General features: G+C 38.2%; 1 protein-coding gene and 1 long non-coding RNA gene across 2 annotated transcripts in view; both read right to left on the bottom strand.

Moving 5' to 3' along the window:
- RSBN1L (round spermatid basic protein 1 like) overlaps positions 1 to 23,298 on the bottom strand; it is a 68,398-nt gene extending 45,100 nt beyond the window's left edge. The window contains exon 1 of the mRNA XM_047097379.1: positions 22,693 to 23,298. Within this exon, the coding sequence (XP_046953335.1) occupies positions 22,693 to 23,257 (565 nt within the window). The 5' untranslated portion in view covers positions 23,258 to 23,298. The remainder of the gene's footprint in view (positions 1 to 22,692) is intronic.
- On the bottom strand, positions 2,976 to 5,423 carry LOC124524936 (uncharacterized). The gene is made up of 2 exons (XR_006965353.1): positions 5,351 to 5,423; positions 2,976 to 3,025 (listed from the first exon to the last, which is right to left on the bottom strand). It is a non-coding gene; the product is annotated as an uncharacterized LOC124524936 (long non-coding RNA).
- Positions 23,299 to 23,378: the final 80 nt, after the last annotated feature.

The raw sequence follows: 23,378 nt of genomic DNA, 5'->3' as shown, positions 1-23,378 counted from the left end.
TGTATTTCTACTTCACTTTATATACATTATCTCAAGGTTATGTTATAGTTAACAAAAAGAACAAAAGGAGAAAATATGATGCAATTATACATCTATTCTCAATATGTATATATGCATGTACTACTTGTTAGATTTAATAGCTTTTAAGGAAAAGAGAGAAATCCCGTAAATGACTCATTAAACCACAGAATTCTGTATAAAGAAGGATCTTCATGTAGATTCATTAGATTTTTTTTTTTAAAAGACGTTGTCAGAGGGGTGCCTGGCTGGCTTACTCAGTAAACTCTTGATCTCAGGGTCTTGAGTTCAACTCCTCCCATGGGCATAGAGCTTACATTAACAAATAATAATTAAAAGTAAAAAACAGGGGCACCTGTGTGGCTCAGTCGGTTAAGCACCCGACTTCGGCTTCGGTCATGATCTCATGGTTTGGGAGTTTGAGCCCAGTGTCATGCTCTATGCTAATAGCGTGTAGCCTAGAGCCCACTCCAAGTTCTGTGTCTCCCTCTCTGTCCCCTTCCCGCTCATGCTCTGTCTCTCTCTCTCTCTCAAAAATAAACAAACATTAAAAAAGTAAATAAAATAGGGCCATTGGGTGGTTCAGGTAAGCATCCGACTTCAGCTCAGTTTAATGATCTTGTGGTCCCTGAGTTCGAGCCCTGCATCAGGCTCTGTGCTAACAGCTCAGAGCCTGAAGCCTGCTTCAGATTCTGTGTGTGTGTGTGTGTGTGTGTGTGTGTGTGTGTGTGTGTCTACCCCTCCCTCACTTGCACTCTTTCTCTCTCTCAAAATAAATAAATAAATAAATAAATAAATAAATAAATAAATAAATAAATAAAATATTAATAAAATAAAAAAAATAAAGTATCATAAAAATCCACACTACCTGTTCTTTTTTTTTTTTAATGTTTATTTATTTTTGAGACAAAGAGAGACAAAGCATGAACGAGGAAGGGTCAGAGAGAGAGAGGGAGACACAGAATGTGAAGCAGGCTCCAGGCTCTGAGCTGTCAGCACAGAGCCCGACGTGGGGCTCGAACTCACGGACTGTGAGATCATGACCTGAGCCGAAGTCGGCCGCTTAACCGACTAAGCCACCCAGGAGCCCCTCCACACTACCTGTTCTTTTTTTTTTTTTTTTTTTTTTTAATTTTTTTTCAACATTTATTTATTTTTGGGACAGAGAGAGACAGAGCATGAACGGGGGAGGGGCAGAGAGAGAAGGAGACACAGAATCGGAAACAGGCTCCAGGCTCTGAGCCATCAGCCCAGAGCCTGACGCGGGGCTCGAACTCACAGACCGCGAGATCGTGACCTGGCTGAAGTCGGACGCTTAACCGACTGCGCCACCCAGGCGCCCCCACACTACCTGTTCTTAAGGAGTGTTGGTAGAATTTTCTACTGAAGACTTCAGTTACAATACATTCTTGTACCACAAACCTCAAATAGGCTTCACGCTATGAGTTTTTCCTGCTTTGGGTATGTGCCATGATTCACACTGTAATAATACAGTCTATGAAATCAGTTAGTCTGAACAACAACACTGATCTCCTTAAACACCTTCCCCAGACAGGAGTAAGTATAGCTAGGAATAGATCTGAAAATAAGCAATAAATAGAAGAAAAAGAGAAATAATACAGAATTTAAGTGGGGAAGTAGAAGGGAAGGTAACATTACAAAAATGGAAAGAAAAAGATAAAGGATATAGTAAAAAAGGGAGCAATGCCTTCTCAGCCCTTTTTTCTTGGTCCTTACTGCAAAAGACATTACTAACCTCTTCTTCAAAACTCCTCCCTAAGTCTCAGTGGTACTGCACTATCCTGTCTACTCAGTAACTCACGATCCTATCATCAAAACTTGCACATTCTCATTAGGATCTACCTTGGGCATGCTTCTTTCTCTCTTCTTTTTCCATTGAAGAAAATGCATTCCTATGATTCAAACTATAACCGTTAGGTAAATGAATCCTCAGACTAAGATCTCAACTCAGCCTCTTGGCCAAGCTCTACCACTTATTTCCATAAGAAATAGTTAACACCTTGGGGGGTGCCTGGGTGGCTCAGCAGGTTGAGCACTAGACTCTTGATTTCAGCTCAAGTCATGATCCCAGGGTCATGTGATCAAGCCCCACACTGGGCTCCATGCTAAGCATGGGGCCTGCTTGAGGTTCTCCCTCTGCCCCTCTTCCCTGCTGGCGCTCACTCTCTCAAAATAAAAATAAAATAAAACTATTAAAAGAAAAAAAAGAAGTATTTAACAACTGGGGATGCCTGGCTGGTTCAGTTAGCAGAGCATGTGACTCAATCTCAAGGTTGTGAGTTAGATTGAGCCTTACACTGGGTAAAGAGATTACTTAAAAATGTTTTTAAATCTTAAAAAAAAAAAAAAGAAATACTTAACATTAAAGTTACCATCTTTCTCATATAAATAAAGTTCAAGCTCTCCTTTTAATTCCTTGTTTATGTTAATGGCACAACATCCTCCAACATCCAAATTCAAAAAATTCTCAAAAACCTTTATTTTTTTAAAAGTTTTTTTTTTTCTTCAATGTTTTTATTTATTTTTGGGACAGAGAGAGACAGAGCATGAACGGGGGAGGGGCAGAGAGAGAGGGAGACACAGAATTGGAAACAGGCTCCAGGCTCTGAGCCATCAGCCCAGAGCCTGACGCGGGGCTCGAACTCCCGGACCGCGAGATGGTGACCTGGCTGAAGTCGGACGCTTAACCGACTGCGCCACCCAGGCGCCCCTCAAAAACCTTTATAATACTTCCTTAACGTTATAATATTATATACAATAACATATTATATATAATATAATAACATATATAATATATTATATATAATAACTTTCCCTAACATTAAATCACTTTCTCAGTTCAGTCTATTTTTCCATTGAAATATGTCTATCTTCCTTTCCCTTTCCATAACCATTACCATAACTGATTACTTATCTTTTGAAACAAGTGATCTTCCTTACAGTTTCTCTCTCCACCAATCCACTCAGCAGTGACCAAAAAATATTCCTTGAAAATATAGTTGATCATGTCACTCTCTTCTACTTTAAACAAATGAACAAAACCACCCTACATAAAAAGAGAAAATTCCCACAGTATGCCATTCAAGAATCTACATATTCAAGACACATTTTAATTTCTTCTACTCTTCAACCACATGTATATCTACACAAGATTCCAGACTGATTCATTACTACAACTTACTCCAATATTTTTGTTAATACCATTTAGTTAGGATGCCTTTGCCCATCCCAATTCTTGTTGACCAAAATCCTACACATTCTGCAAGAATCTACCTGAAATTCAGCTTTTCATTAAGGACTCTTTGATCCCTTCAACTTGAAATGACCACTGCCTTCTTCTCCCTCTCTTATGATTTGAATTCTGTTTGTGTACCTTTTTTATCTGCTCTGTTGGATTATACACTCTTTCTTGGTTATTATATCTAATGTATCTTTGTTGTCTTCTATAGAACCCAGAATAGTATTTTGCACATAATTGATGCTAAAAATGAATGAGGATTCCAGAGGGCAAAAGAAAAAGGGTTAATATAAGTAGGAGCAAATTATTACCAATAATCATCTGAAGCAATCAGAGAAGACCCCCCCCAAAAAAAAAAGCAACACGCAGAAACAGAAACAAGATGAGTAACAATACAAAGTGTCTCTTACATTGCAGCTAATAATCTTTCCAATTAAATTATAAATCTTGAAGGAAAGAAATACAAACAACTTTTCTCTCTGCATTCCCCTACACAGTACCAAACATATGGCAGGCAGTAAGTGTTTGTTGAATCATTTAAGAAAGAAGCAGAGGACAAATTAGAGAAACTGTGATATAATTTAAGAAAGTAAATGCTTTTATCAGTATTTTATATGACTCTAAAAATAAGTAATAAAAAAATAGAGCTCTGACAAAAATCAATAAGATAGTGTTGAAGCGGGACAGTTACCAGAAAGTCTTCCACAAAATTAGTTTTTTTCCATAAGAAAAAATTAAAGATTTCACTTATTCTCCTCATTTTATAGAGAATAAAAGTCAGGGCTCAGAGCAGATAAGATGTTCTCATGCACAGAGACTAAGTGGCAGAACTAGGAAAACTCCCAAACAGGTCCAATAGGAGTTAAAAGCTCCTATTACTACACTATAGGAAAGAAAACCAAAAACATATAATAATTCTTTGGCCACAAATGTTTCATTGAATTTAGCTAATTGTAGATAGTTCCTAACTTAAACCTGCACATGGAAGCAGCACCACTTCTACCTCTTCCGCACTACATCTTCATAAGGATATAGTAACATTATAGGGGAAGGAATAACATAGAAATGGGTCTCAGAAACTTGGAAGGCAAAGAAGAAAACCTTCCTTTCCAATTAAAGGATGGCTGAGATGTGACAGGCATGAGGCAGATGCTATTTAAAATACCTGATGCCTCCTCTGGAGTTGTCTGCTCATCCACAGTGAGGGGAAAATGCTAAAAGAGTGAAAGGTCTTCATAGACCTAATTGTAAAAACTGCTACATGTTATGAACCCTGAGATGTGAAAGACTTGTGCAGTTCCAGTAAGTAAGAACCAAAGGACTTGGGAACTGCTAACCTGTGAGAGGGCTGCAAGCTTCTGCTGCTTGTACTTGCAAATCAGGGGCTTCTGCTCACTGAGCTCTGATGACCCTTTCTCTTCTAGTGTTCCCCAATTCTGTGCTTCTATTTTCTTATGAAGGGGAAAAAACTTAGTATAATGACTCATACAGCAACAATGTCCTATATTTTGTACAGTAATGCAAAAAATGTTTCTGCCTGAACATATTATGAGGAAGTTCAGATTGTACAATACTTATCTCTTACTATTCAGGGAAAGGCAGGCTGCTTTGGCTAACATATTGAGACCAAAAAAACAAGGAAGAGAATGTTAAAATGATATAGTTTAAGACAGCTGTGTATTAAGAAACTCTAAATGTACTGTAATATGTTGGAAATAACTCAGGCTTTGTAATTAGACATATTTAATTTCCAGTTCTGCCACTCACTGACACAAATTACTTACTAATTACGTTGTGCCTCAGTATTCTCAATTGTTAAAGATCACAGCACTTACCTTTTTAGACTTTTTATGAGGATTAAAGGCAACATGTGCATTATTTCCAACTATCCCCAGTTTATATTGCAGGCACTTGACAAAAGTAGCTATCATCATTAAATATAAATAGATTAGGAAAGCATTTAGTAATATGCATACAGTGACAAAATAATAATAGTATAGTAATAGTATAGTAATAATCACAAGAATACAATCCCTAAAAGGAGAACAAAAAAATTAATATAGATGTACCTACATGAAAGCCAAACCAGGCATAACATGAAACAGTGGTCTGGGCTCCTTCTTGTACCATAATTAAAAATTTCAGGTCAGGTTTTCTTCACTAATCTACCAGGAAGACCTGCTTCTAAAACAGAAGTAAATACTTCCTCTCCTCTCTATATATTATAAAAGAAAGATATAAAGTAGTGAGACATTATATTTGGTATCTAGATTATAAATTAAATCACTTTATTCATTGAATTTTATACTACAGCTGTCATATAAAATGTGACCCACATACAACCAGGGGCATTCTAGACCTCTAAGTCAACATTACACAATTACTTTATTTAATTAAAACTATATTCTATAATGCAAACAGTAAACTATATAGTTCTTTTTGGATAATGATAACAGCATATATGGGAATCATTGCTTTTATTATATATGCTTATGTTTTTTCATGCAACCAATTAAAGTTCTAAATTTTAAAAAGTTATGGGGCACCTGGGTGGCTCAGTCAGTTGAGCGTCAGACTCTTGACTTGGGCTCAGGTCATGATCTACAGTCGTGAAATAGAGCCCCATGCCAGGCTCGATACTGGGCATGGAGCCTACTTAAGATTTTCTTTTCTTTTCTTTCTGTTCTTTCTTTCTCCCCCCCCCCCACCCCTCTGCCACTTGTGCATGCACACGCACACGTTCTCTCTCAAAAATAAGAGTGAAGAGCTAAAATGAAGATGTTTAGCAATATATAATGTCAGAGCTACAAAGAGAATCAAATATCTAGAAATTATTTCCTTCTTTGTTTTATGACATTGTATAGGTGTTTTCCTATCCAATTCTATGAATGTTACACTTCAAATAAAGCTCTCCACCTAAATTCCTTCATCTCTTTACCGAAATCCTACCACACTATCCTTCAAAGATTCGCTCAAAAATCCCGTCCTCCCTGCCTACCTGCATTTCCACCAGTACTACCTCTACTTTCCATTTGTCTTGTGGTATTCAACTTACTGCACTAATAATTACTTTTTCTAGTATCCTGCTAGATTAAGGTACTTGAAGGCAGAAGCTTTATATTGTTGATTTTGTCATTTTATTAAAACCTACCACAGCACCTAAGCACTAAAAATATTTGTCAAGCTGAATAGTTATACCATGCTAATAGAGATCTCAGATTTCAAAGACAAACACAATGCTTGAAGTACCACAAAGAGTACCATAACTTCCTGAGTATTACTAAGTATCATACTGTAATTCAACTGTTCCTGATTATGAAGAATTGGTAGCCTTTCACTATTATATAATTACATACCCAACTACTAAGTGTATGTAGAAAACCCAAAAGCTTTCTTATATACCAGTAACAATCTGGAAGAAACTCCCCAAAATAAAATAAAATGCCAGATGAAAACTCATAATCTGTATTAAAAATCAGTACACTTTATGGAGACATTTAAGAATACAAGGGTAGGGGCGCCTGGGTGGCGCAGTCGGTTAAGCGTCCGACTTCAGCCAGGTCACGATCTCGCGGTCCGTGGGTTCGAGCCCCGCGTCGGGCTCTGTGCTGATGGCTCAGAGCCTGGAGCCTGTTTCCGATTCTGTGTCTCCCTCTCTCTCTGCCCCTCCCCCGTTCATGCTCTGTCTCTCTCTGTCCCAAAAATAAATAAAAACGTTGAAAAAAAAAATTTAAAAAAAAAAAAAAAGAATACAAGGGTAGGTCAGGGTACCTGGGTGGTGGAGTTGATTAAGCATCTGACTTTGGCTCAGGTCATAATCTCACGGTTTGTGAGTTTGGGCCCCGCATTGGACTCTGTGCTGACAGTTCAGAGCCTGGAGCCTGCTTCAGATTCTGTGTCTCCCTCTCTCTCTGCCCCTTCCCCACTCACACCTCTATCTCTCTCACTCAGAGATAAATATTAAAAGAAAAAAAAAAAAAAGAATATAAGGATAGGTAAAGACATACATGTAACTTTAAAAAAATTTTTTTTTAATATTTATTTTTGAGAGACAGACAGAGTGTGAGCCTGGGAGGGACAGAGAGGAGTCACAGATCTGAAGCAGGCTCCAGGCTCCAAGCTGTCAGCACAGAGCTCGACACGGGGCTTGAACCCATAAGCCCTGAGATCATGACCCGAGCCGAAGTCAGATGCTCAAAATGACTGAGCCACCCAGGTGCCCCCCTTTTTTTATTTTAAACGTTTATTTTTGAGCGACAGAGCATGAGTAGGAAAGGGGCAGAGAGAGAGGGAGGCATAGAATCCAAAGCAGGCTCCAGGCTGAGCTATCAGCACAGAGCCCAACACAGGGCTCGAAGTCATGAACCACGAGATCATGACCTGAGCCGAAGGTGGATGCTTAACCAACTGAGCCACCTAGGTGCCCCAAAACATACATGTAACTTTTGAATATAAAGAAAATTCTGTAATTAAAATCTGCCCTTAATTTAATCAACAAATTTAATGAAACACCCTAAGTGATTAGTGGGTTGGGAGAGTGGACTTTACAAAATAATTCTCAAGTTAAGCAAGAAGGAAAAATAAGAATAAGGGCACTTTGATCCAAACCTCAAATACAGAAGTTTTCAAAATGCACTATAGTCCTAAAGGTAAAACCTAAAACTATAAAGTATCTAAAAGGAAACATAGGAGAAAAACCCTTGTGATTCTGGGTTAGGCAAAGCCCTCTCAGTTAAGACACAAAAAGCACATTCCATACAAAAAATAAATAAATTATAAAGTGGACTTCATCAAAATTAAATTTTTCTGCTATGAAAAAGTGTGAAGGACAACATTAAGAGACTGAAAATTCACAGAATGGGAGAATACATTCATGAAATACATATCTGATAAAGAACTTGTACACAGAATAAAGAACACTCACAATTTGAAAATAAGAATAACAGATAATCTGAACAGATACTTCACCAAACAAGAGACAAGGATGGAAAATAAGTACATAAACGATGTTCAACATCAGTAGTCATTAGGGAAATGCAAATTAAAACTGCAATGAAATACTGCTACACCCACTAGGATGACTAAGATTTAGTAAACTGACATCAAAAGTTGGTGGGTATGAAAAAAGTACAGCAACTTTAGAAAAATATGGCAGTTTTTTATGAAGTTAAACATAAACTTAGCATACAACCCAGTGATCCCATTTCTAGATATTTGCTCAAGAGAATGAAAAATACATCTACTACAAGATTTGTCTGTGAACAATTGTAGCAGAAACAAAACCCAAAAACCAGAAACAATCTAAATGTCCATCAATGGTGAAATGAAAAAACAAACTGTGGTATCTCTATGCAATGAACTACTCAGAAATAAAAGAAATGAGGGGTGCCTGGGTGGCTTAGTCGGTTAAGAGTCCAAATTTGATTTTGGCTCAGATCGTGATCCCTGGGGTCATGAATGAGATGGAGCCCAATGTTCTCCGTGTTGAGTGTGGAATCTGCTTAAGATTCTCTCCCTATGTCCCTCCCCTGCTCACAATCTGTCTCTAAAAAATTAAATAAATAAAAAATAAAAAAAATAAAAGGAATGAATTGATTACTGCAACAACACTGATAAATCTCAAAAAAGGAATATGCTAAATGAAAGACACCAAACATGAAAAAGACAGTGTAGGATTCAACTTTTTTGACAATCTGGAAAAGGATTTCCATTTATAATGCCATTACAGATATGGTAAACACATGCAGATTAAAACCGTAAAATATCCTCTTTGTGTAATATATTGATAAGCTTCATTTGTTTGACATTAGAGTATATAAAATGTCAATTCTGGTAACTCAAGCGGAGTCAAACACAATACAATTCAGTATCATCTACAGAGTCTTTCTAGTTCCTGTGCCCTTAATACCTGCCTTTTGTACTCACTTGACAATTTAACCATCGTCTGTGAGCTGCTGGTCAACATCTCATCCCGTTATCACTTTTCTGCTGTTCTTAGTTGGAAATACGTGCCCAAACTTTCCTGAATAACAGGCAGACATCTCTTCTGAGCAGGCAGAAAGGGCTGACACATAGTATTACTCATTCATTTCCCAAATAGTTATTGAGGACCCAGAGGTACCCTGACCTAAAAAGAAGAGAACCACAGCCCCCAGTTTTTACAGGTTATGTCTAGTGAAGACAATTAATTGATTAAAATGAAGTGAAGAAGATAGAAGAAGTGCAAGGTGACATGGGAAGAGACAGCAAGGGGACCTAACCTAATCTAGAGAATAACAAAGGCCTTCCTTTCATGTGGAGTCCTGATAGATGAGTGTAGTCATTAGCTAGGTGCAGTAGAAATGTGGAACTAGGGAGGGTAGAATAATGGGTACAGAAAGTCCTAGGCAGCAAGGAGCACTGAGGAGAAGCTGAAGAGTTAAACAAGAATATGATCATTCAGAGAGTTGGAGAGCTGGGATTTGAACATCATGTCATAAAGAGAAAAGTGACATGATCACATATGCATTCAGATCTCTAGTTATCACTTAAGGCTGTAGCATGAAGAACGAATTGAAAGATCACAGACCTGAAGCAGGGATTCCAATAAAGAGGCAGTTATATAATGATCTAGGGTAGAGATAATGGTAATTTGAACTAAGACTAGAAAGGACAGTGAAAGGACACAGATATGAAAGATAGTGATTAGAACTGACAAGACTTGGCTACAGGTTAGACAAAGGTAAAGTGTAGAATCCAGTTTTAAAGCCTGAGCCACTAGATATATGATGGCATTGAGATAAAGAACATACACAGCAAGACAAATTTGAGTAAGGAAGGCTATGAGTTTTGAACATATTAATTTTACAGCTCTACGGAATATCTAATAGGGATTATGTCAAGGAGGCAGTTGAATCTATGGATCTAAAACTCCAAACTAAACTAAGATTTGGGGAGTGCTAACAACAGACATTAGAAAACCAACAAGGAGATTAGCAAAGTCAGAGAGAAGAGTACTGTAAAAGAGCCCCAAACTAAACCAAATACTAAGATAAGGAAAGAGATAAGAAAAATGGTGGGGGAGGCCGGAAAACGGAGGACAAATGTGAGATAAATTGTTAAATTGTTAGACCACGTCTAATCTTGATTTTTTTTAGAGCCCTTTTAAAGACTGTGAACAGCTGGTTACCTAAGAACTAAGACAGGATCTGAAATTACTTGTTCCTCACAAAAAAAACAGTGGTTGTTATCTGCTACTATCAGTGACTTCTAAAATGTTCCCCTCCACATACACAATACTGAAACATACACACACTCACTGAACAGAATCTCCTAAACATTTTAAAACTTTAGGGGAGCCTGGGTGGTTCAGTCGGTTGGGCATCCGACTTTGGCTCTGGTCATGATCTCACAGTTCATGGGTTTGAGCCCTGCGCCAGAGCTCTGTGCTGACAGCTCAGAGCCTGGAGCCTGCTGTGGATTCTTTGTCTCTCATTCTCTCTGTCCCTCCCCTGCTCATGCTTTGTCTGTCTCTCTCTCAAAAATAAACATTAAAAAAAATTATTTTTAATTTTTAAACCTTACACATTGACTCACCACTAATTGGAGCTTCATGTGATAAGAACTCTAACATAAGGTACTTGATTGTATCTCAAACTTATATACATCGTTTCCAACCAGGTCTCCTGCAAGCTTACTCACATTTTTTCAATGATATGCTTATTTTCTCCATCTGAAACAATAAAATTAAATACATAAATCCTTTGTTGCTACATATTTGTATTTATGAAGCCCTATCATACATTCCCTTTCAAAATCTTTTCTGGGGTGTCTGACTCAGTCAATTAAGTGTCTGACTCTTGATTTCAGCTCAGATCATGATCTCACAATTTGTGAGATGGAGCCCTGTGTCAGGCTCTGCGCTGACAACAAGGAGCCTGCTTGGGATTCTCTCTCCCTACTCTCTGCCCCTGCCCTGCTAGCACTCTCTCAAAATAAATAAATAAACTTACAACACACACACACACACACCCCTTTTCCTTTCCATGTCCAGGAGTTCCAATCATCTTACTACTAAAATCACTTCACTATACTACTAAAGTAGTCTCCAATATCCCTGTCTCTAATTTTTCTCTCAGCCAATTCATCCTACATAGTGCTAACAAATCAATATTCCTAAAATACGAATCTGAATAAATTATCACTCTATTAAAAAAACCCAAAAAACTGTGCCTTGCTGTTGCCCACAGAATGAAGTCTGAACTCCTTATCCTGGCAAATAGAAGGCATATCATGGCAAACTTTCAACTGGCATGCAGTGTTATTTCCCAACTTTGTACAAAATCACCAATCCCAGCTGAATGGTTCTATTCACAGACTACTGAACATGCCATCCACACTTCTGTTTCTGTCTCTACGATCTTGCTCACACCATTCCCCCTAATAAGCCTGTCTCCATCATCTCCATTTACCTAAGTCCTATTCTTCTTTCAAAGTCTGGTTATTTGGTAAACTAGCTCACAATGTAAGGTGCAATTCTGGATGAAGGAGATTTAAAAACATTAACCCAGTTTGCACAATAGCGTAGAGCTGGGGCTCTGAAGTCAAACTACATAATGATCTAAAACTTAGATTGCCTGTTTATTTAATATCCTTGGCAGGTTACTTAAATTTTCTGAGCTTCCATACAATACTTAAAAAAGGCTAATATCTAACTAAACTTTAAAGAAGTTGTTAAAATTAGATAGAAACACATAAAAGTGCTGAGTACAGTTCTGTAAATGTTACCTATTGGTATTATTGTTTCTGTCCTCAAGAAGCTTAAATTCTAGCTCAAGCTGCATCCAATTACTCATTGTATCAGCTTGTGGCCCAACTCAGCCTGACAGAATTTACTAATTCTGATATTTTCATCATCCTCAAAGCAGTAAATTGAAAAATGGTGGCTATTTGCTCCCTCTTAAGATATAAAGTTCATTAGTGATTTAGCCAGAAAATGAATGTCTGGAGACATCCATTTTTCAGAATATTGTTCCACATGTCAAACCACTGAAGTGGTTCTGATTTAAGTAATATCTAAAGAAAGTGTATACCCTTTCTATAAAAAAGCTAACAAGTGTAGCTACTCAAATTTGCAATGCAAAGAGGACAGATAAAATTAATTTCTTAAGGGACACCTGCATGGCTCAGTTGGTTGCGCATCTGACTCTTGAATTTTGCTCAGGTCATGATCTCACAGGGTCATGAGATCAACCCCACCTGTGCTGCGCATGGAGCCTGCTTAAGATTCTCTCTCTCTCCCTCTACCTCTCATGCTCTCTCAGTCTTAAAAAAAAAAAAAAAAAAGTATTTTTTTTCCTTCAATCACTGAGAACAAGGCAAAGATCATAAAATGATGACTATAATGATGCCTGTTCTGAAGGCATTGATATAATGTAGTTAAACAGGAATTCATATAGGTATATGGCTAATTTATAATAGTCGACAGAGAACATTATGTAATAGAGATTATAATTTTGAAATATATATAGTTTTTAACATGCTATACTATTATATATTTACTATATTAAAAAGACTGGTAGGAATTTCTTATTTTTGGCCCGTGTTACCAATATTGTAACAGATCACCAATTGTAACTAGACTACTACACTCAATCTTTAACTATAAGCATTCTGCAAGTAGTTTTCCAAAATTCAAACTATGGTGAATTAAGAATTCAAGAAACGTGTTTACCATGAAATTCTAGTCAGACCAATGAACTTATTTACTTTGGTACTCCAAATCAAAATAGATTGCCAAATGTTAATCGACATATAAGAGTAGCAATTTATTATGAATTCCTCATTCCCAAATCTAATTCATTTTTTAGTTAGAAATAGTTTGGCATCATTCTTTAAGTCCCAATGGAATGGGTAACTCAGGCAGAAATCATTGATACTGAAGCCATGAGGTAAAAAATAACTGAGAAACTGGATATTCACAAAGCATCAACACACAGATTACAAACTAAATGCAAACAAAAAATGAACTATAATAATAGGGACAATGGGCACCTCAACCAATTTACTAACGGCACAACCTAGATATTATATGCATCCTGATGGGATATAATATGAAATATGCCTATGAAATATTCTCACCAAAACTAGTTAATCTGAATTTAATCAGCCTTGATCTTGATACCTAACTTCCAGGTTATAATAAATAAAAAGAATCAAGTTAAATACCACCACAACATGGGTGTAGATATTAAAAATAAAATCTTTAAAAATAAATAAAATACCAGAATGAAATAAATGTTTAAAAATCATGAATATAAAAAAAAAAATCTACAAGGTAACAGGTATGTTAAACTAGTATCTTCAAAAAGTCAATCTCGGGTGCCTGGGTGGCTAAATCGGTTAAGCCTCTGACTTGGTTTTGACTCAGGTAATGATCTCATGGTTCTTGAGATCAATCCCCAAGAAGGACTCTGTGATGAGACCACAGGGCCTGCTTGAGATTCTCTCTCTCCCTCTCTCTCTCTGTCCTTCCCTGCTGGCCTGTGAGCACGTGCACTTTCTCTCTCTCTCAAAATAAATAAATTTTACAAAACGTCAACGTCACATGAAGAAAAAAATGTGAGTGGGACGGTTCTAGATTAAGATAAACAGATGTAGTGTGTCTGTGGTACAATGGGGAAATTGGGGGTTATTGGAAGACTTTGAATACACACTGGCTGTATGATTATTTTCTTAAATGTTTTAATGTTATTTTAGTTATGTGGTTACTTTTAGAAGATGAAGGCTGAACTATTTAAGAATGAAGTATCATGGGGCACCGGGGTGGCTCAGTCGGTTGGTTGTCCAACTTCAGCTCAGGTCATGATCTCACAGCAGATCTCACAGATCTGCATCAGGCTCTGTGCTGACAGCTCAGAGCCTGGAGCCTGTTTCGGATTCTGTGTCTCCCTCTCTCTCTCTACCCTCCTCCACTCATGCTCTGTCTCTCTCTGTCTCAAAAATAAACATTAAAAAAATTTTTAAAAAATGAACTATCATGTCTTTTAAATAATTCCGTTCTTACATATGATAAAATATTAACAACTGTCGAATCTAGGAGGAAAATCAACATAAGATCATTGTTATTCTCTCAGCTTTTCTGTATGCTTAAATTTTTTTATAATAAAAATTCAGGAAAAAAGAAAAAGTTGGAAAAAGTTTTAAAGTTCATCTTCACTTTCTTCTTCCTGTTTATCACAGTCTAAAGGGAAAAAAATTAAGTTAACTGTAGCACTGTGCAGTTAGGCTCAGACTCTTGCAGAGATGGGGTTGATCCAAATTCTTTACACATTAGCCATGCAACTCTGAGCGAGCTAAGAAAAACTCAGAGTTTTAATCTAAAAATATTGAGATAATACCATGGCACATGACAAGCACTCAACAAATGCCTTTCCTTTCTCCCACCAAACCCTCAAATTTTATTTCCTAAGCTGTTGTGGCTGCCTGCACACTGACTTCTCAAGTATCTGCTCCAATATAAATGTTATTGGGAGGTTTTTGTCTGCTTGCTTGCTTTATTTATTTATTTATTTGGGGGAAGAAGAGAGCACACACAAGCAAGGGAGAGTGGCAGAGGGAGAGAGACTATTAAGCAGATTCCACACTCAGCAGAGAGCCTGAGGAGGGGCTCAATCTCACCACCTGGGCTGAAATTAAGAGACGCTCAACTGACTGAGCCACCCAGGTGCCTCTTGTCTGCTTAGGTTTACTTTGATGATACTAAATAGTTAACTCAACCCTGGGGCACAGCTGGTGGGAATTTAAAATGGTACAACTGCTATGGAAAACAGTATGGCAGTTCCTTTAAAAAACTGGAAGATTACCATATGATCCAGCAGTTTTACTTCAGGGCACATACCCAAAAGAACTGAAAGTAGGGACTCAAACAGATATTTGTACCCATGTTCATCACAGCATTATTCACAAAAGCCAAAAGGTAGAAGAAACCAGGTGTCCATCAAGGGATGAATGTTTAAACAAAATGTGGTATATACCTATAATAGAATATTCGGTCTTAAAAAGGAAATTCTGACACCATGAATGAATCTTGAAGACACTATGTTAAGTGAAATAAACCTGCCACAAATGGACAAATACTTTACGATTCCACTCATACGAGGAAATGCTTAGTCAAATTCAGAGGCAGAAAGTAGAATGGTGGTTGCCAGGGGCTGTTGGGGCTAGTGGGGAGGAGAAAAAGGGTAGTTATTCTTTAATGGGTATGTAGTTTCATTTTGGGAAGATAAAAAAAGTTCTGAAGATGAATGGTGGTGATGGTTGCACAACAATGTGAATGTACTTAATACCACTGAGTTGTACAGTTAAAAATGACTAACATGGTACGTTTTAGGTATATTTTACCATAACTTTTTAAGAAGTATTTTTTAAAAGGAGTTAAGCAATATGTATATATATATACATATATATATATCTATATCTATATGCGCACATCTACTCCAAAAGGAGATATACCAAATCATTAATGAGTTTGGGACTACGGCAGATTTTCACTCTTCAAAAGCATACATATAGGCATTGTTGAAACTTTACAGGCATTATTAGTTCCATAATGCAAAAAGTTTCTATCCTACTTATTTTGGGGTGAAATGACAGATGCTGGGAATATGCTTTAAAACACCAGTTCAGGGGTGCCTGGGTGGCGCAGTCGGTAAAGCGTCCGACTTCAGCCAGGTCACGATCTCGCGGTCCGTGAGTTCGAGCCCCGCGTCAGGCTCTGGGCTGATGGCTCAGAGCCTGGAGCCTGTTTCCGATTCTGTGTCTCCCTCTCTGCCCCTCCCCTGTTCATGCTCTGTCTCTCTCTGTCCCAAAAATAAATAAAAAACGTTGAAAAAAAAATTAAAAAAAAATAATAAAATACCAGTTCAAAAATAAAATAAGTGGAGGAAAGGAAACGAAACTTGAAGTGTTAAATGTTAACTGTTAAAGCAGTGTGAAAGGTAGACTCAGAATTCATTATATTGTTATGGTTTCTTTTGTATTAATTAAAAATTTTTCATGAGGAAAAAACTAAATTTTTTCAATCTACAGTTCAAGAGTAAATAATATGTACAACATATTAATGTACCTTGAAAAATAAAAATGTCTGAAGTTATAAAAATATTAGTTTAGTTAAGAATGCACTTTTACCACTGATTCTCCTAATCTCATACACAAAGATTTTATGTAAGCCACAATATTTCATAATTCTTTTTACTCTAGCACAAAATAAGCATCCTTATTTTTTCAATACTCTATTTTAAGTAGTTTATGCGTAACTTGGAAGTTTAATTCATTTAAGGATGGTGAAAAATACCATTCACCAAAATAACTACACCTCGAAAATAAAAATTTCTTTCAAAAAGTTAGTATAGGCCATACTAAATACCAGAAATTCCCAGAAACCAGGATACCAGTGGAAAAACTATACAGGTTATACCTATCTGTAAGTTCAGTGACATGAAATGTCTCTGTTGTGTTAGATAGGAAAAAGAAGAGTTAGGAACTAACATCTGTTATAAATGGGTGCTATGTGCTAGATTCATGTAACTCTAACAACCACACCGTGAAAAAGGTATCTCTAGAAAACAGATAAGTTGGGCTCAAAGAGATTAAGTGATTTCATCAATGTCACAAAAATAGGAACACATCAAAATAAGGCTAAAATTTAAGATCTAGTTTTAAAAAACATACCCAAACAATAGAGAGAAACAGAAACAGAAATTCCATCTTTCATGTAACCAGGAGATACTGTAACTGTAACCTGAAATACAATGTATAAAGGCAGAAAACCGGCTGATGGTAGAATGGTAAACAATTTAGCATAATGGAAGGTTAATGTTAAGTCCTACAGAGATAATACCAAACAATCCTATTTACTATGCAGTACCCTTAGAAAGGCTTAGAAATTGGAGTTGCTAGGGGTGCCTGGGTGGTTTCAGTCAGTTGAGCATCCGGCTCAGATCATGATCCCAGGGTCATGGGATTGAGCCCTGAGTCAGGATTCTCCCCTGAAGCCTGCCTGGGATTCTTTCTCCCTCTGCCCATCTCCCCCACTTGCACTCTGTCTCTCTAAAATAAAAGGAAAGGAAAGGAAAGGAAAGGAAAGGAAAGGAAAGGAAAGGAAAGGAAAGAAAGAAGGGAGGGAGGGAGGGAGGGAGGGAGGGAGGGAGGGAAGGAAGGAAGGAAGGAAGGAAGGAAGGAAGGAAGGAAGGAAGAAAAACTGGAGTTGCTAGGAGAAGCAGGAGAGCAGACTCAACCCCCACCCCTCCCATACACACACACACTCTCACCCTCCCTCTCTGTCTCTCCTAAGGGAATGAGAGGTATGATCTCCAGCAAAACTGAATCAGAATGGCTCCAGGTTCAGGTGCATCCCACACAGAAAAAGGAAGAAGTGACATATTCATATGAAAACAGGGAGACTAAATGAAAATCCAGAAACTGAATGGTGAAACTTACAGTTTTCTTCCTTGATCCGGCATTAGAGTCTTACCATCTAAACTTATTACCTCTGCCAATCCCCTCATATGACTCCATTATTCCAGTTATAAAGATGGACAGAAAAATAAAGGACCTTTATCTGAAGAAACTGAAAACCTTGTCACCTACTACCCAGGGAAAAGAAGATAAAATATGGGAGGGATGTCCAGCTGGCTCAGTCAGTAGAGCAAGTGACTCTTGATCTCAGCAAGGTTAAGTTTGAGCGCCACTTTGGGTGTAGAGATTACTTAAAAATAAAATCTTGAAAAACAAGATAAAACATGGGAGTTCATTAGTCACTAAGCCATGCTCATGCATGCCCAGTGAGCTTTCAAATCAGCTTTGAATGTTCCTTGAGTATGAAGGAATGGCTAAGGATCACGGAGAGCTGCAGAAAGCCTCCAACAAAAAGAAAAAGACCAAAACCAACAAAAAAAAAAAAGTTTTAGAGGAACCAAAAATAATACAAGAAACAAAGAAATTATAATTAATATTCTTGAAGAGGTAACAGAAGTGCTACACCCATGAAAAAAGAACAAGATGCTACAATACAGGACCAAAGAACAAGAGTTCATAAAACATTGTTTTAAAAGAGAGCTAAAATTTAAAAATTCAATGAAAAGGTTGAAATCTCCCAGATCACAGCAACTTTTTGAGATCAAATTTCTCAACATCAACACTGGAAGCTAGGCAATATGGGAACACCTCCAAACTTTTGAGGGAAAATGATTTCCAATATACAAACCTCTCAACAGCCAGTCAACTGTGAGGGTAAAAATAAAATCCACCCCCCCCAAAAAAAAATTATTTCCAACATACACTTCCACAGTAATAGTAGAGGAAACCAAAATGAAGGAATAAACCAAAAGGAACACATAGGATCCAGAAAAAAGGGACTCAACAAAAGTGAAAGAAATTCTCAGAATGTCAGCTAAGGGAAGTCCCAAGATGACAGCTTTGCAGCAGGCCTAAAGAGAAAACAATCCAGACTAAAGCAGGAAGAAAGACAGCTACAGAAGAGAGGACTACAAGAACAAATAGAACTGGTAAGTTTATCTGACAGATCTGACCATGTGGAAAATTGTACTGAGAAGCATTTTATGGAGCTGCTGGAGGGTATAGAAAGACTTTGCTAGACAAAACTAAACAAATGAAAAAACAAGGCATGAAAAAAGGTTATACAAGAAAATGAAATTACAGTAAACTATGCCAGCAGTGACAAATATTTGGCCATAATGATGAAAACTCTAAAACTGAATTTAAGGTAAAATTGTGGAATTAACAATATTAGAAAGATAGGGGAAAGTATAGTTTGAAAAGTCTTCCAACATCTATCACTGACATTTACATACCTTAAATTATTCATTTCTAACAGACTCTTGACTATAAAGAACAAACTGACGATTATCAAAGGGGAGGGGAGAGGGGTTAAAAGCTTAAGGAGGGCACTTGTGATGAACACTGAGTGATGTATGAAATTGTTGAATCACTACATCATGTACCTTAAATGAATAGAACACTGTATGTTAACTGGAATTAAGATAAAAACAAAAATAACTATTATTCAATTCTTTAAGAGTCTCTATTTTCATTAGAGTTAAATTCTGTAACTATACTTTCAAGGCAAACATTCTGTGAAATGCTCTGGTTTTATCTTTAGATACTTATCAGAATCATTCTAAGGAAAAAAAAAGTTAATAAATGCAAAGCAAAAACACTAACAAAAATTAGAAGATCTATACAAGTTTTACTGCTTACTTGAATCATTAAAGCACTTTGTTATCTAATAATATGTTTGTTTTGCTCTTTGCTAGAATATAATTCTAAATGTCAGATACTTCCAGCACATGTCCATTTTTTACCTTCCACATTTACCAATTCAAAAATTTTACCAATTCAAAAATTTATTCACTCCTACAGGAAGATGGAATGTGAATTCTTCAGCAGATTACCTCTATAACCAAATCTGGTTATTTTCTAGTTTTAAAAATTTTAAATGTTTTTGCACATCTCCTTTTTATAAGAAATAAATTTAACTTTCACATGATGACTCAGGCTATCATGGAAATCAGCTACCTCACTATGACCAGATGGCCTCACAGGTTTTAGGTGCATAAGGCATCAACCTTTATGCTAAATGGGCTTGAACTGCCACATTTTTGTTATTCTGTTGTTTATCACTCTTAACTTTCAAATCCACTGTCTATGATCCTTACTGTGTCTGGACTAATCCACTTTTTAATTTGCTATGGGGTTAAAAAATCATCATGTTTCTGACTCAAATAACATTGACTAAATGGCCTGCCAAGGCTTTTCATACACAGTTTCATTTAATCCATGTAATTCCTGTTAGAATGGAAGCCAATAAAAAAAATTAGTTCTCACTAAAGACTTAAAAAAAACAAAAACAAAAACAAAAACACCCCAAAACCAAACCTACTACAGTACAGGAACTTAACTGGTAAATGGGGTAGTGGGCTAGATTTTTTGGATTTTTGTTGTTGTTTGCTTTTTCAGGGAAGATTCATTCTATTTTCTTTGCTTAGATGTCTTTATAGCTCACTTCCTGTTCTGATTCAGATTGTTCAATCATGAAGCTATGGGATAATTGGGGTCACTGAACTATCCTATGTGCTATCCATGAACTATCCAACTTAGAGCAACACTAGAAAGAGTTATATATATATACATACAACACAACAGACCTGACCACTCACTAAGATTTTTCTAAAGTAAACTCTAAGCCCAACCTAGGGCTTGAACTCAAGGTCCTGAGATCATGCATCACATGCTCCACTGACTGAGGCAACCAGGCGTCCCCCCCACTCCCCCCCCCCCCCGCCATCCACTCACTAAGATTCTTATATAAAGCCCACAGAAATGAGAACTGGATTACAAATTAGGATTTTCATATGTGCAATTATATTTATATTGAATTGATGTATGTAATCTTGCTATTTTAATAACAGTTGCTTAAGAGTTTTCTTAATTAAAATAAATTTGATTTAGTTAAATCTGAACTTTAGAAGGATAAGAGTACTTCTTAAATTAAAAGGGAAAGATTTCCACCATTAAATTTATCAAGACACTGAAAAAAATTCTTCTCTTTGATTTTTAGTTTTTTCTCAGTAAAATGGCAGCATTTCTCTCTCTCAAAAAAAAATGAAAGTCGTACAATAGTGTTTACATCTAGTCATACGTAAAAACCTTACATAAATCATGGAAAAACATGTTCCCCACATTTTAATGTAGCAGCTATCATTCCTCATATTAAAGCATAATATAAGCTGTGACCTTCAAAAGGAGGAGCCTAAACGTAAAAGACTACAGAAATTTCTCTTTAACAGCCATTTCATTTTAAGGGCCATTTTTATGCTCCATTATTTTAAGTTAGACTTGTGAAAGAATGTTTACTTCTTTATTTTCAGCCATGCCAATACACTGACAAATGTTATACCCCACATTCACTTCCTCATTCAAAGAATTCAGAAGAACAAATACACTGTTTACACACCACAAATAAAACTAATACCAAACTGCAAATGCACAGACTTTCAGGCACTTATAACTTTTCAAGGTAACCACTAAAACAAAATAGCTTTAAAATACTAATCATATTAAAATTCCAGAGCTAATAGTATAAATTCCATCCTCAAAACCACTTTCCTAGAAGCAACACAGTCCAAAACTGAGAGAACTTTACTCAGTGCCAGAGTTCCTGATGGCTATGCTTAGATGTCAAAGCTTTGCTATAAGCAAAACAGCAGGGAAGAAGTAACCGTTACTACATACTCCTGTGCAGCATTTTTAAAAACTGAAAACTGCCACTCAAACAGCATTATTCATGATTTAAGCTACAATTCGATCAGCAATGCTAAAACTGCTTGACATGTCGTTTTTCCTAAGAAACAATGATACTTGCACAGTACATTTTCAATGTATATTTATAATAAACATCATTATATGCTTTAGTCTTTTGATCACATAAAAATCTACTTTTCAACCAGTCTCCATGTTGTGCCACCGTCAGATCACTATATATTAATAACGAAATAAGTAGGACCATCTATTTTAAATAAACACTTTCGGAAAATTATATGGATAGCCTACATTTCAAAAGAAAACTGCCTAGCCCTGTCTGAAACGGACGCTCGTGAATTTGCCATTTTCTGATGTTAAAACATTTTGCAGTCACTCGATCTGACCAAAAAACGTCAACGCTCCTGATTTTATCATTTGCTGCAGGAAAAAAGAATATGGCTGAAAATTCTCTCCGAAGGGTGGTGGTATTCCAAAGAGGACCCCAGAAAACACTTGAGAATACGGAGCGGTGCGGAAGGTACCTTATGAAACAGCACACTTCGGGCCCTGCACACTACCTCATTTCCCTAATAGGGATGAAAAGCTCGGGCCTCTGGTAGCTTCCAGCTGACGCCAATGCTCTCCACACCCCTTTTTTGACAGTATTTTCTGGCGCTGGAGCCTGTGGTCACAAATACGAATTCCGCGATCACGTCTAAACGGTCTAAATAATCAAGAATCTTTTACAAGACCAAACCCTTCGCGATCCCATCACCTCCCATCTCCCTCTGTAGTCCATCACACCTAAGCGGGTACTCTAGACCGAATTCTACAAATCTTTCAGCGCATTAACTGGGAGATAGAAACAATATTTAAAAATGAGAGTTTCGGGCATTCCCCTCGCTGCAACTGAAATTACAGGCTCCATTTCCTGTCCCCAAAGGGACTGCAAAATCGTCCGCTGAGAACGGGACGCCTCCCGCCCCCTCCAGGCTGGCGCCCGCGACCGCCACATTCCCCCTGCCCGGGCCCCGCGGGCGCGAGGAGGTGGCGGGGACGCGGGGACGCGGGGACCCAGGGCGCCCTCCCCTCCCCCTCCCAGCGCCAGCACCCACCTCGCGGCAGCGGCTTCACCTCCCCGTTCTCCTCCCGGGCGGCCCCGCTGGCCTCGCCTGCCCCGCCGAGGCCGTGCCTCCTCCTTTCCTTCTCTCGCTTCTCCTTGGGTCGGCGCGGCTTGGCGTTGGCCGAGGAGGTGGCGGCCGGGAGCAAGAGATGGTGAGGCTGAGCGTGCAGCAGCGTCGGAGGGACCAGCAGTTTGCGCGGCACCGGCTGAGATGAGGAAGCAGAGGCTGACGAAGGGACCGCGGTGCCAGCGGAAAAAGAGAAACTGCTCCGAGCAGAGGACGGGGAGGAGGCAGCAGACAGACCGGGAAAGCTCCAAGACGCAGGGCTGCCATAGCTCTGAGGCGAAGGTGCCGCCAGCGGCTGCAGCTGCCTGCTGTTCCCGCCGCTGCTCCCTTCTCCGTTCAGTCTCCTCGGCGCCTTCTTCTCCTCAGTCCGGACCTTCTTGGCCGACAGAGGACCTGGTGGGTCCCGGAATGGGGGCTGCAATTTGCCAAACGGTTCTTTCTCCGAGACGGCAGCGGCAGCGCCGTGCACGGGGCTCGGCGGTTCCGCCATTTTGCGCTCCTGTTGTATTTACTCTCCTCGGCTCCCGGGCGCGGGGCAGGGGCGGGCCCTCAGCGAGGGGCGGGCGAGGGGCGGGGGAGGGGCGGAGCGGACGGGCCACCGGCGAAGCCCT

The sequence above is a fragment of the Lynx rufus genome, unplaced genomic scaffold, assembly GCF_022079265.1.
Source record: "Lynx rufus isolate CCGP_SWC_20201006 ecotype Redwood Valley unplaced genomic scaffold, mLynRuf1.p SCAF_4, whole genome shotgun sequence".
In the NCBI taxonomy this organism is placed as follows: domain Eukaryota; kingdom Metazoa; phylum Chordata; class Mammalia; order Carnivora; family Felidae; genus Lynx; species Lynx rufus.
The sequence above is the reverse complement of the archived record's forward strand: the minus strand, read 5'-3'. Positions and strand labels throughout refer to the sequence as shown.